This window comes from Hemitrygon akajei, chromosome 4 (assembly GCF_048418815.1).
Source record: "Hemitrygon akajei chromosome 4, sHemAka1.3, whole genome shotgun sequence".
Taxonomy (NCBI): domain Eukaryota; kingdom Metazoa; phylum Chordata; class Chondrichthyes; order Myliobatiformes; family Dasyatidae; genus Hemitrygon; species Hemitrygon akajei.
Window position 1 is genome coordinate 36,913,099 of NC_133127.1, and position 14,273 is coordinate 36,927,371.

The 14,273-nt window shown below is 46.2% G+C and overlaps 1 protein-coding gene across 1 annotated transcript in view; it reads left to right on the plus strand.

Moving 5' to 3' along the window:
* Nucleotides 1-4,322: 4,322 nt before the first annotated feature.
* Nucleotides 4,323-14,273, plus strand: part of LOC140726245 (cyclin-dependent kinase-like 2) — a 52,512-nt gene continuing 42,561 nt past the window's right edge. Inside the window, 3 exon segments of the mRNA XM_073042356.1 lie at nt 4,323-4,446; nt 4,553-4,583; nt 7,791-7,981. Of these exon segments, the coding sequence (XP_072898457.1) occupies nt 4,574-4,583; nt 7,791-7,981 (201 nt within the window). The 5' untranslated portion in view covers nt 4,323-4,446; nt 4,553-4,573.

Genomic DNA, 14,273 nt, shown 5'->3' on the forward strand with positions numbered 1-14,273 from the left:
AACAAGGTAGTTGGCCAAATGCTGGGGCAGAAGTATTTTAGGACTAAGGATGATCAGAGATTATTGCTGATGGAAATCTGGGATAGTCGCCAAGATAGAATTGGTTTGGATAGATGGATTATTTTATGCAGGCTGTGAGGAGGATCTGAGAGAAATAGACAGGGTGAGGACTTGTAGGCAATTGAAGGGAAGAATGTGATTAATTAAGAATTTGGTCTTTGGCTTAACATCTCACCTGAAGAGGTGACAGTGAAGCTTCCCCTCAGTTTGGCAATGGGAATTAATGTAACTGAATGGGCAGAACAAATGATGGACGGACAGGCAGGAGAATTAAGAGGAAGAAATCACTCAAGGTTCTACAAATGATATTTGTCAATGTTTATAGATTAACCCCTTGGAAAATGGCTGCAATCTTCATTACATGGTAGAAAAATAATATAAATATGTTCATTATTTACCGACCATTAGCACTAATAGTAAATTTACAACTTGGTACATCAAAGTTTTTAAATGTGAAATATTTACAATAGGTAATTAGGCTATTCGCAAGGGTAAGTGAAAGGATAAACCAGCACCGAAGAAGATTTTTCAGTCCCGAGTCAGAAGCAACGACCAATTCTTTCCTTGCTGGGGCTGATTATGCACGAGAAACTGTTGTCAGTTAATAATCCTGGGCTGTGTCACAGCTTGGATTATTTGTGTCTGAAGTATGTTAGAGGCTATCCGTCAGCTGCGAGCTGTCCCATACATTGGAAATGAGCAGACAGAATTTTACAGCCCCGAAGTGTGCGGGTGCTGGAATTTATTGATTGATAACAGGCGACCTACCGATTTAATCAGGGAATAATTAACAATGATTAATTAACCTACTAACCAGTATATCTTTGGACGGTGGGAGGAAGCCGGTGCACTGGAGCCAACCACGCGCGCACAGGAAGGAACGTAAAAACTTGCCTACAGAGGATGCCAGAATTGAGCTCCGACATCCTGAGTTGTAAAGACATCGCGCTAACCGTAAGACTACTGTGGAACACAGAACAGTACATCACATAAACGGGCTGTTCACTCCGATATATCTATGTCAAGCACGATGCCAATTTAGTCTGCACACGGTCTAAATCCATCAATTCCCAATATTTGAACATGTAGAACAGAAGCCAACGTAATGAAAAATCTCATCTGTGAAGATGGGAACAGTTTCAAGTCGATGCTCTTCCAGACTTGGCGTGAAGATTTCCTACAGGTTGATATCATTTACTGCTTTCAATGATTGGGGTGTGAAAAGTTGAATTAGGTGAGTGTAGGCAAGTGAAAGCAAAAGAGAGATTTATTCGAGGCTTAAACAAATGGGGAGCCTGGTGGGTTGAGCAGGAGCAGCTAGCTGACCGTACAAAAGGAGCTTGGCAGATCCGCTTGAGAGACGAGGAAACCTCTTCACGCAGAGTAGCTCCATGTTGAGCCCTTTTCCTACCACACAGGCTATGTTTGTGGGGCCATTGCAGCACCCACACACTGAACCCCCGGAATAAAAATTGCCCCTCAGGATAAGCTCCTGGTCCTACCGTGGAGCGGCACGGTAGAGCAGCGGTTAGCGTGATGTTATTATGGCCGCTCTTCTCGTGACCATGTGGGTTTCCACCACGGTCTGTTCCCACTTTTCAAAGACATGCGGGTTAGGGCTAGTAAGCTATGGAGCACCTGAAGTGCGTATCATTGCTCTGTTCCTCATTGATTCACAGGACGGTTTTTACTGTGTATGTTTATGCACATGTGACAAAAAAAGTTCATCTTTGCCAATGGGTGATGGGGCCATGAACCCCCTGTATGCTGTGGCTGGAACCACATCCCCTGTGTGAATTTGTGGGGGGAGGATCTCCGTTTCTCTGATGGACCCTCAGCTAGGGGTGGTTAGATCCTCTATTGCCGGGTTGGAGTGGGACAAACTTGTAACTGTACCAGACATCAGTATAGGGCTCTCTTATTGAGATTAGGGTTATTGCTCCAGAGCTAACACTTGACGCGCCTTTCCCTAATTCTTACTACCACTGGCGAGAATGGGCACTGCAGCGTCACGCTCTTCCATTGGCTTAGACCGGCAGTCCCACAGGCGCTTTACTTTCATCTCTCGTTTCCATTGGCTGACACTGGCAGAGCCACGGGCTCTCCCATTGGCTGAGCGAGTAACTGTCCTCGGTGCCGCATCTAAGAGCCCCAAGTCCCCTTTCCTCTCCCGGCGATGGAACCAACCGCAATGTCCGGCTGACTGGGCGGGGAGAGGTTCGGCAGCGGCTATCTATGGGTCAGGAGCTAGATGCGAAGCGCCGCTGGAATCCAGGAACTCTGACCGTGGAGGTAAAGTTGAGGGAGGGCTTGTTCATGACAAGGAGTATAGTATCGCAACGATTCCGCCGTGGGGTCAACTCCCGGGAATATTCGCTCCTCAACGCGATCTGTGGGAGGTTGTCCTATCCTCACCGATTTGGTATGGTGTATGGTGGGGTTAAAAGTTGACTCCGAGTGATACAAGATACTGCAGCACCTCCGTCTGCTGGAGGAAGTCAGCTGGTCAGACTCGATAGAGTTCCGACCCGAAATCTCGACACTCTCCTTCCCCCGCACTTGCTGCTCAGCATAAAAAGTCCTCCAGCAGATTGTTGCTGAGATTTAATTCGATACAAAGGTTTAAACTGGACCCTGATTCTGGAGCAAGAGCGACGACACGGATCAGACGAAGCATAGACACGCGATTTCCACCCGAAGTATCCTCCTTCGCAACTCGCCGGTTCTCGGATTGACCGCTCTGTGTATTTTGACCCGGCGTTCTCCCTGGTGTCTATCTCCTCCTGTCCTCCAGCCCAGGGAAAACAAATGCTCACCATTCTAAAGCCATCTTGACCTGCCTTTCTGTGGTTTCCAGGCGATACGGAGGTGCAAGGCTATTTTGGAGAAAAAAAAACACACCTCATTTACCCACGTTGCAGTCCTGGAAACGTATTATTGAATTATCTCTCTCCCCCTCTCTCCCCCCCCCCCCTCTCCCCCCCCCTCTCCCCCCCCCTCTCCCCCCCCCCTCTCCCCCCCCTCTCCCCCCCCTCCCCCCCCTCTCCCCCCCCCTCTCCCCCCCCCCTCTCCCCCCCCTCTCCCCCCCTCTCCCCCCCCCTCTCCCCCCTCTCCCCCCTCCTCCCCCTCTCCCCCCTCTCCCCCCTCTCCCCCCTCCCCCCTCTCCCCCCTCTCTCCCCCCTCTCTCCCCCCTCTCTCCCCCTCTCTCCCCCCCTCTCTCCCCCCTCTCTCCCCCCTCTCTCTCCCCCCCTCTCTCCCCCCCTCTCCCCCCCTCTCTCCCCCCTCTCCCAGAATTGAACAGATTTGGCCGTGGTTCTATTACTATGGCATTCCCATATTGCAGAGCCTTTACACCCCTTTGTCAGTACGCTTCTGGTACTCTCAACCAGAGGAGATCAATTTCATCTGTAGACTTGTCTAGACCTCTCAACTCTATACTCCCGAATTAAATCTTTCTTGGGGTAATTTTGTTCACTCCTCGGTTTGATATCTCATCCGAAAGTCAGTCCCTTTGTTCGGTCAGAGCTGCAGCAGAGTGTGAGTTCCAGGGTCCCCTGTTGGTGAAAAGGGGAATGCTGAGCTCCGAGTAGGTGGCCTGAGAACAATCTCCAGAAGGGTGTAATTGTTAATGCGGGAACTCAGCACCGTTTGAAAATTTGGTTATAAACGACTGTTCTACGTCGTTCATTCCCGTCAGTGAACTCAGCCTCCAGCCTTGATGTTTTGTGGTGGTGCCGCTCCCATAGACAGGAGATACGATGGGCAGGAATCTGTTTCAAACTAAACCTCGTAGTTACACAGGGCCACATCAAACTATAACACTTCCTTCTTGCAAACTAATGACAAGTTCATTTACAGCTGCGCTGAATATTTCTAAACGACTGAAAACGTGAACCGTTTTAATCCATAACTATAATACCCTGCTCTGTTACTGCGCGTATTTCCAGGTCTGTTCCTCCCTGTTCCTATAAGCTTCTCCTGCGCCCACACTCCCCCACCCGTCTCTATAACCCTCTCCGGCCCTGCACCCCTCAATCTCTGTTATCCCCTCCAGCCCCTACACCCCTCCCTTTCTCTGTAACCCTCTCCGGCCCCTACAGCTCTGCTTGTCTCTGTAACACCCACCGGCCCCAACACTTCCGTATCTCTGCACTACTTTGTATTGTATTTGGGGCCAATGTCCCCACACCAGTTCCTCACACTGGTGACCTTACTGCTTGATCCTAACTTTGGGAATTTCCCCCTGTTCTCCGTTCAGATGCTGGCGGGCTGAGCTTCAACTTACTGGTACCTACCTGCACCTTCTAACAACCGCAGTCTGGAATGTTACTGGGCAGCAGCCGTGAATCAGAGCGGGAGTCCGTGGTGCTGAAGGTGTTCGATAATGTGAGATGAAAGTACCTTTGTGTTTCAGACGGTACACATTAAAGCAAATATTTTGTCATAAGTGCATTGATTTTTATTTGGTAACTGATATTTCCCTCTATTGCAGAGCCTTGTGTAGAGTCCCAGTATGGAAACAGGTGGGTAACCCGGAGGGGTGGGGATAGTCTAGGGTCGACACCACCTGCTCCCTCACCATCCCTTCAATCCTCATTCCCAGTTTATGCAGTTGATTTTATGTACCCATGCCGTCCTATAGGAAACAGTTCCACACTGGCCTCCGCGTCCAATACGTAGTTTTCCGTAACTTCTGCGACAGGATCCCACCACCAAGGACACCTTTCTGCAGGGATCACTCCCTACGCGACTCCCTTGTCCATTCATCCTTCCCCACTGATCCCCCTTCTGGTACTTATCCATGCAAGTCATACCCGCCCCTATGCCTCCTCCCTCACCACCATTCAGGGCCCCAAACAGTTTTTCCAGGTGAGGCAACACTTCACCTGTGAGTCTGTTGGGGTCATATACCGTGTCTAGTGTTCCTGTTGTGGCCTCCTGTACATTGGCGAGACCCTACACAGATTGGAGACTGCTTCACCAAGCATCTAAGCTCCGTCCCCCAGAAAAATCAGGATCTCCCAGTGACCACCCATTTTAATTCCACTTCCCATTCCCATTTCGACATGTCAGTCTGTGACTGTCTCTACTGTCATGACGAGGCCACACCTAGGCAGGAGGAGCAACAGCTGATGTTCTGTCTGGGCCGCCTCCAACCTGATGGCAGGAACATGCCACCACCACCCCCTCCTGCCTGTTCCCCATTCCCATTCCCTCTCTCACCTTACCTCCTTACCAACCCATCACGTCCCTCTGGTGCTCTTCCCCTTCCTTTTCTTCTGTCCTCTCCTATCAGAGGAGTTCCCCTTCTCTAGCCCTTCACTAATCGAGTTCCCAGCTCTTTACTTCTCCCCTTGTTTCAACAATCACTTACCATCTTTTACTTCTTCTTCCCTTCCCCCAACCTTCTTAGCCTGACTTCTCATCTTTCTCTCCCAGTACAGATGAAGGTTCTCTGACCCAAATGTCAACTGTTTACTATTTTCCATAGATGCTGCCTGGCCTTCTGAGTTCCTCCAGCATTGAGACTGTTGCTGGATCTGCAGATTTTCTCTTGTTTGTCATTCTCCTGAACTCTGTGGGGTTATTGGTATCTTCTGCAGGACAAAGAGTCTCTTTGATTTTGATCCATATACTACCTGTCAATTGTGGCAGAGAAAGAGGCCGTTCAGCTCATTGGGTCCACACTGATAGCCAGGAGAATGATCCCATCAGCCCTATTCTCCCTGCAATGTTTCCTCTTTCTCCGCCCATCAACTCTCCTTTGAATATTTTCTACTTGAGCATTCTGGGAGGTTATTTATGGCTTATCCTCAATAAGTGCCTGGTGTTGCATTTTGGGACGACAAATGGTAGGACTTCCACAGTGAATGGTAGGACATGATGATTGTTGAACAGAGGAATCCAGGAGTACAAGCATATGGTTTCCTGAAAGTGGCATTACAGGTAGACAGGGTGTTGAAGAAGCTTGTGTCAGGGCAGTGAGTGTAGACGTTGGGATATTATGTTGCAGTTGTACAAGACACTGGCGAGGCTGTATTTGGAATTCTGTATTTGGTCACCCTGCTGTAAGAACTGGAAAGGGCCCAGAGGAGATTTCTGAGGCTGTTGCCAGGTCTTGAGGAACTGAGTTATGAAGAGGGGTTGAGCAGGTTAGGGCGATACTCATTGGGCCTTGGGAGAATCAGAACTGATGAATAGATGAGTTTAAAAGTATCAAAGTTCAAAGTAAATTTATTATGGAAGTACATATACTGTATGTCACCATGTATTATGTAGAGATTCATTTTCTTGTAGGCATTCATAGTAGAACAAAGAAATATGATAGAATCAATGAAAAACTGCTCATAAACAAAGACTGAAAAACCAATGTGCAAAAGAAGACAAACTGCAAACATAATAATAATAGGTAAACAAGTAATACTGAGAACATGGGTTGTAGAGCCCTGAAAGGCAAGTCCAAGGGTTGAGGTGAGTGAAGTTAACCAGGCTGGTTTAGGAGTCTGATGGTTGAAGGCTAATTACTGTACTTGAGCCTGCTAGTGTGGGACCTAAGGATCCTCCAACTCATTCTCAATGGCAGCAGCAAGAAGAGAGCATGTCTGGATGATGGGGGTCCTGGATGATGGATGCTGATTTCTTAAGGCAGCACCTCTTGCATATGTGCTCAATGGTAGGAAGGGATTTGCCTGTGATAGACCGGGCTGTATCTACTACATTTTGAGGAGTTACTCTTTCATGGGCTTTGGTGTTTCCATACCAGGCCATGATACAATCAATGAAAATACTCTCCACAGTATGTCTACAGAAGTTTGTCAAATGTTATATGAGATGCTGAATCTACACAGACCGAGGAAAGTAGAGGTGCTGTTGTGGCTTGTTACAGTTGCGTGCTGGTCCCAGGACAGATCCTCTGATATGATTACACCAACAATATTAAAGTTATTGACCCTCTTCAACCCCAATCCTTCAATGAGGACTGTCTCGTGGATCTCTGGTTTCTTTGTCCTGTAGTAAGTTATCAGCTCTTTGGTCTTGCTGACCATGAAAGGGAATAGAGAGGATGAATAATCACCATTGTTTTCCTAGGGTTTAGGAATCACAAAATGGATGGTTTAATGTGAATCTGGAGCAACTTCAAAGAAACATGAGGTAGCTTTTTTACACTGATGCTTAGTATATGGAATGAGCTGCCAAAGGAAGAGGTTGAGGCAGGTATATTAGCAGCATTTAAAAGGTAACATGAATAAGAAATATTTGGAGGGATATAGGCCAAACACTGGAAAAATGGGACTAGCTTTAGATAGGTGTCTCAGTCCATGGACCAGTTGGGTCCAATGGCTTATTTACATGTTATATGACTCTATGTGGGAGGAAACTCACCTGGTCACGGGGAGAGCACGGATGTCAGGATTGAACCCACATCCCTGGAGCGGTGTAGTGGCAGCTCTGTCGGCGGTGCCATTCTTTCATCCAGACTTGCTGAAGCTGCTTTATTTTCAGCTTGCTCGGACCTTCCCTGATGTTTAATCTCACAGTTCCAATGACTCTCCTTGTAAACATTGCCGGCACCTTCTCCCATCTTTCGTACCTGTTTGTGAAATGGGACGAGAGCTGTACACGACAGTGTGGTGTGGGCCAAGCTGTGTTTGTTGTGCTCTCTGTTGGATGTCAGGGTTTGCTCTGCAGCAGTTTCTGATAACGGAATGATCTGCTCCTCCTTGGTGCAGGTCGTCGACGGACATTAAGGAATATGGATAAGTACGAATATCTGGGCGTGCTGGGTGAAGGGAGCTATGGAATGGTCACAAAATGCAGGAATAAGGAAAACGGAAGGATTGTTGCCATCAAAAAATTCCTGGAGGGTGATGATGACAAATTTGTGAAAAAAATAGCCATGAGGGAAATAAGGTTGTTAAAGGTAAGTGTTCTCTTTCTGTTGGTGTCTGGTTACAGATGGTAAGAAGCATCAACCTTTACAGAGGTGGGATGGAAGTGAGATAGAAGCAGGAACAGGCTACTTGGCCCCTCCATCCTGTTCTACTCGTCTATAAGGTCCTGGCTGAATCTCTGGTGCAGCCTCCTCTATATCGGTGAGACCCCATTTGGCACAAAGGTGACATTTCCCAGGGACCACCCATTTCAATTCGACCTTCTATTCCAGCATATCCATCCATGGCCTCATCTACTGCCCCAAATGCCACTCTTGGATTCGAAGAGCAACACCTTTGTAATCATTCTGGATAGCCTTCAGTCTGATAGTATAAACATTGATTTCTCAAGCTTCCTGTAATTTCTCCCTCCCCTCCCTTTCCATTCCCCATTCTGTCTCACTCCTACCCATTCTCTTTTCCTCACCTCCCTCTGGTCCCCCTCACCCTTCTCTTTCTCTCATGGTCTACAGTCCTCTCCTATCAGATTCTTTCTTCTTCAGCCCTTGACCTTTTCCACCTATCATTTCCCAGCTTGTTGCTTCATCCCTCCCCACCCACCCACTGTCCCACTTAGCTGGTTTCACCTATCACCTGCCAACATGCACTCCTTCCACTCCCCCACCTTATTCTGGTTTCTTCCCCCTTCTTTTCCAGTCCTGATGAAGGGCCTCAACCCAAAATGTCAACTGCTTATTCTTCACCCGATGATGCCTCACCTGTCGAATTCCTCCAGCAATTTGTGTGCGTACTTCAAGATTTTCAGTATCTGCAGAATCTCTTGTGTTCATGAATCTCTGCCCCATCTGCTCTTTCCTCTCTGCTTCCCATATCCAGCGATTCCAGTGATCTATGGATGTCAGCCCTGAGTAGCTGACAGCATCCAGAGCTCTTGGGAGGAGAATTCCAAAGATTTCCCTCATCTAAATTGTGATGACCCATCCCTTAACCTGAGCTGTCACAGATAAAATGCTGGGGGAACGTGGAAATATCTCCTTCCTTCATTGATGCTGCCTTACCTGCCTAGCATCTTGTGTCTCCGTGAATCTGGACTCTCTGCATCCACTCTGTCAGTTCCTCTCTGAATGCTGCATCTTCTATTTGATAAATGGGTAAGTTATGACAATAGACAATAGACAGTAGGTGCAGGAGTAGGCCATTCAGCCCTTCTAGCCAGCACCGCCATTCACTGTGATCATGGCTGATCATACACAATCAGTACTCCGTTCCTGCCCTCTCCCCATATCCCTTGACCCTGCTATCTATAAGAGCTCTATCTAACTCTCTCTTGAATGCATCCAGAGACTTGGCCTCCACTGCCTTCTGGGGCAGAGCATTCCACATATCCACCACTCTCTGGGTGAAAAAGTTTTTCCGCATCTGTTCTAAATGGCCTACCCCTTATTCTTAAACTGTGGCCTCTAGTTCTGGACTCACCCATCAGCGGGAACATGCTTCCTGCCTCCAGTGTGTCCAATCCCTTAATAATCTTATATGTTTCAATCAGATCCCCTCTCATCCTTCTAAATTCCAGTGTATACAAGCCCAGTCGCTCCAATCTTTCAACATATGACAGTCCCCGCCATTCCGGGAATTAACCTTGTGAACCTACGCTGCACTCCCTCAATAGCAAGAATGTCCTTCCTCAAATTTGGAGACCAAAACTGCACACAATACTCCAGGTGGGGTCTCACCAGGGCCCTGTACAACTGCAGAAGGACCTCTTTACTCCTATACTCAATTCCTCTTGTTATAAAAGCCAGCATGCCATTAGCTTTCTTCACTGCCTGCTGTACCTGCATGCTTGCTTTCATTGACTGATGTACAAGAAAACCTAGATCTCATTGTACTTCCCCTTTTCCTAACTTGACTCCATTTAGATAGTAATCTGCCTTCCTGTTCTTGCCACCAAAGTGGATAACCTCACATTTATCCACATTAAACTGCATCTGCCATACATTTGCCCACTCACCCAACCTGTCCAAGTCACCCTGCATTCTCATAACATCCTCCTGACATTTCACACCGCCACCCAGCTTTGTGTCATCAGCAAATTTGCTAATGTTACTTTTAATCCCTTCACCTAAATCATTAATGTATATTGTAAACAGCTGCGGTCACAGCACTGAACCTTGCGGTACCCCACTGGTCACAGCCTGTCTTTCTGAAAGGGACCTGTTAATCACTACTCTTTGTTTTCTGTCAGCCAGCCAATTTTCAATCCATGTCAGTACTCTGCCCCCAATACCATGTGCCCTAATTTTGCCCACTAATCTCCTATGTGGGACTTTATCAAAAGCTTTCTGGAAGTCCAGGTACACTACATCCACTGGCTCTCCCTTGTCCATTTTCATAGTTACATCCTCAAAAAACTCCAGAAGATTAGTCAAGCATGATTTTCCCTTCATAAATCCATGCTGACTCAGACTGATCCTTCTACTGCTATCCAAATGTGTTGTAATTTCCTCTTTTATAATTGACTCCAGCATTTTTCCCACCACTGACGTCAGCCTAACCGGTCTATAATTCCCTGTTTTCTCTCTCCCTCCTTTCTTGAAAAGTGGGACAACATTAGCCACCCTCCAATCAGCAGGAACTGTTCCTGAATCTATAGAACATTGGAAAATGATTACCAATGCATCCACGATTTCTAGAGCCACCTCTTAAGTACCCTGGGATGCAGACCATCAGGTCCCGGGGACTTATCAGCCTTCAGACTCAACAGTCTATCCAACACAGTTTCTTGCCTAATATAAATTTCTTTCAGTTCATCCTTTACCCTAGTTCCTTTGGCCACTATTACATCTGGGAGATTGTTTGTGTTTGGTAAATTGGTTTACTATTGTTACAAGCTGAGGTACAGTGAAGATGTTTGTTATACAGGTTATTTCATCACATCAGTCCATTACATTGAACAGTCTTGAGATGGTTCAAGGGAACAACAACGTGATTTAAAATTTTTTTTTACTAAACTACAGGGTGTAACTATCTCTCTTGCTTTGTGGGGGCCAAATTTGTGAACCAATCTGAATCTGTGATTCACTGACTCTGAGACCAGTCAACCTTCCTTCAGATAAAGAGTCAACCTTCCCAACTTACTTCCTGCATGGTCTCACCAAGCCCTGTACGTTAGCATGGCTTCCTTACTTTCAACACACCTTGCAAAGAAGACCAGCACATCAATTGTATCCTGAGTTGCTACCGGTTAACTCTGTGTCATTAACTAAATAAAATCCCTCAGCAGAAGATTTACTGGTTTGTCAATTTTCAGAAAATACTTCTTTAAAGTTTTAAACTTTGAGTGGGCAGTGGGATAAATTTCAATGACAGTTTATGATGTGCTACTGTGTGGAGCAATTAGTGTCACTTACCAGGGATATATTCCCAGATAATTTTATTTCTCTGTTGGAGACATATGAGAATCCAGATGCTTGAATCTGAAACAAGAAACTAACTGCTGGAGGAATGGGTCTGGCAGTATCTGTGGAATGAAATGGACAGTCGGCTATTCAGGTGGAGACCTCCATCTGAGCCCTGCATCTTCTTCCTCCTGAAGAAATTAAATCTGTACATTCCCATATTATAAAAACAAATACTCAGCAAGTCAAGTCAGCACCTGTTGGGAGACAAACTGAGAAAATATTCAGTAAGGTGACTTCTCATCTGAACTTTATTTCCGATTTGTAATATTGGCAGTATTTCCTTTGTTGTATTACTCTGACAGTTTCGCTCTACAGTTTGATGAATGAGGAACACTGTGAGTTGGTAACCTCAATGATCCATTTCATTCTGCTTCTTTTGTGTTTAATGGAGACCCTTTACACTAAAACATGCTTTCAGCATGACATCATCCATCATTCAATTGGATTCAAGTTTAACCATGAGTACAGCCAAATTAGAGAGTGTCCTCTGGGGCCAGGGTGCAATACTCAGCACCAACAGTCACACGCAGCACAAAGCACACAAACAGCGTAGCAAGCACATGTGAAGTGCAACCACGCAAAGAAAAAGTCGGGACCGAGTCCATGAATGCCGCAGAAATCTGCAGTCGACCACAGTACAGCTTGTCTTCTGCCGAGCGAACACAGGCGGCAACACCGACTCCAGCCTGGGCACCACAACTCATCAAGTCGTGAACATACACAGAAGCAGGTCTGTAATTCCTTACTGACCATGTGTGACTATTGAATGCTCCGTAGAGTTACACTGCAGGGAAAGCAGTCTCGCCTCATAATTTAAAATCTTCAGTCTTGGCAAACATACTTGTGACTTTTTTCCTGTCTGTTCTCCAGCTTCCTAGTGTGTGCTGATCGGAGCTGTCCCCTCCACGTGTGGTCTTCTGACAAGCTCTTGCCCTCTGTGCCATGGTAGATCAAGGCAAGCGTGCCAAACACCTCGCCACTTTGCCCCATGTGTCAACTCTCAAGGAAATATGTACCTGTAGCCCAACGTCTCTCGGTTCCACAGGCTTTGGGTGAAATAGGATAAATATTAGCTTGAATGGGGAAGGACGATGTCCATGTGGGGTTGGGTGAGGGGAAAGGAGGGTAGGAAGGTGGGAGGAGCAGAAGCAATGGTCGACTATAGACACAGTCACTCAGCATATGCAATTGAACTGCTGCTTCACCGATCCAGTTACCTGGATTCAGTGCTGACCTCTGCTGTCTGTGTGGAGTTCACATGTTCTCCCGTGACTGCGTGGGTTTCCACCTGCTGCTCTCGTTTCCTTGAACTTTCCAAAGATGTTTAAGTTGGTAATTAAAGTGGCCACTGTAACTTGCCCCTAGTATAGGTGACTGGCAGGAGAGTTGGAGGGTAGATTATGGACCTGTGAGAGAGAGAACAGGTTATAGGGAAATATTTGGGGACCGGGACTGGGAGAGAATGCTCTGAGAGCTGGTATGAACTTGATGGGCAAAATGTGACCAAAAGGTGAGAAACATGAGCATTGCCTGCTTCCTTTCTGTAACAAAAGTGTTTGTGGTGAGAGCTCTGCAGGAGTTCCAGTCCAGGACTAGAGCTCATACCCTGGGCTGGCGTTACTCTGCAGCAGGGATGGAGTTCTGTTCGACTCTGGTGTGAGAGATGTTAAATGGCCCCCACTTCTCTGTTCTGCTGAGAAGTGTGAAATGAAGAGGACAGAGTACAGGGTTAAAGATGTTCAGGTCTAGTCACCTCATTATAGAAAGAATGTGGAAGCTTTGGAGAGTGTGCGGAGGAGCTTTACCAGGATGGTGCCTGGAGTTGGGGAGATGTCTCATGTGGATAGGCTGAGCAAGTTATGGCTTTTCTTAATAGATCAAAGGAAGATAACAGGTGACTTGATAGAGGAGTATAAGATGATAAAGACCAAGGCAGAGAAAATATTCTAGTCTTATTATTCCAGAAGTGGGATTCAATTCCACAAAGTTACATTTATAGAAAGTTCATAAGGGACAAAAATTTAATTTCTCTTGGATTTCTTTCTGGGTTGTATTTGTTGAGCCAGGCAATGGTGAACTAGTGGTCTGTAGCTACATATAAAGAATTATTGCCGTACCTGTGCATATCCCTAGAGATAAAGTGATTATGTAAAAGCAGGTATGGAGGTATCTGGATGGAATCAACAATGAGAGATTAATTTAACTCTTAAATTGTAAGCAGTTTATGTCTAGGTGTATGTTTAAATGTCAGAACTCCTAAAGCAGAACAGTTAGTTAAAATCATGAGCAGGTTACTGAAAGACTAATAGTTTCAGTAAAGAGATAAGTGAGCCGGTGCATTAGTCAGATTCAGTAAAAGAAGATTGCACTTGTTAATGTAAATATCTGCTGGCATTTATGTATTTATAACATCTTATTCCAGACAGAATCTGTACTTTAACCTTTAGCTTATTTAATGTAGTTCTTTATTCTCTATAATAGTCGAATGTTGTTGCTTTTTGTTGCATGTTACGCCAATACACCACAGCAAATTCCTAAGACATGTCGATGTGGATATATGGCCAGCAAAGCTGATCCTTGGGAAGCAGTGCCCTTTGTTCTCCAATTGATCACCACTGAATATCTACCTGGCGGCAATGGACATGATGTGCAGGGATGACGGGGAGCTTTGTACTCTTGGGCTGTATTCTGCTGACAAGTTAGGCCATTAGTCTATACTAGTGAGTTTTCAGTCAGTGTTCTGGTTACACAATAATACAATTCACACTATTCGAATCTCATTGCCATGAAGCTAATAAATTCATACATAATATGCTCAGTGAGGGCATTGATTGGAGAATTGGAATCACAGGGTATGATG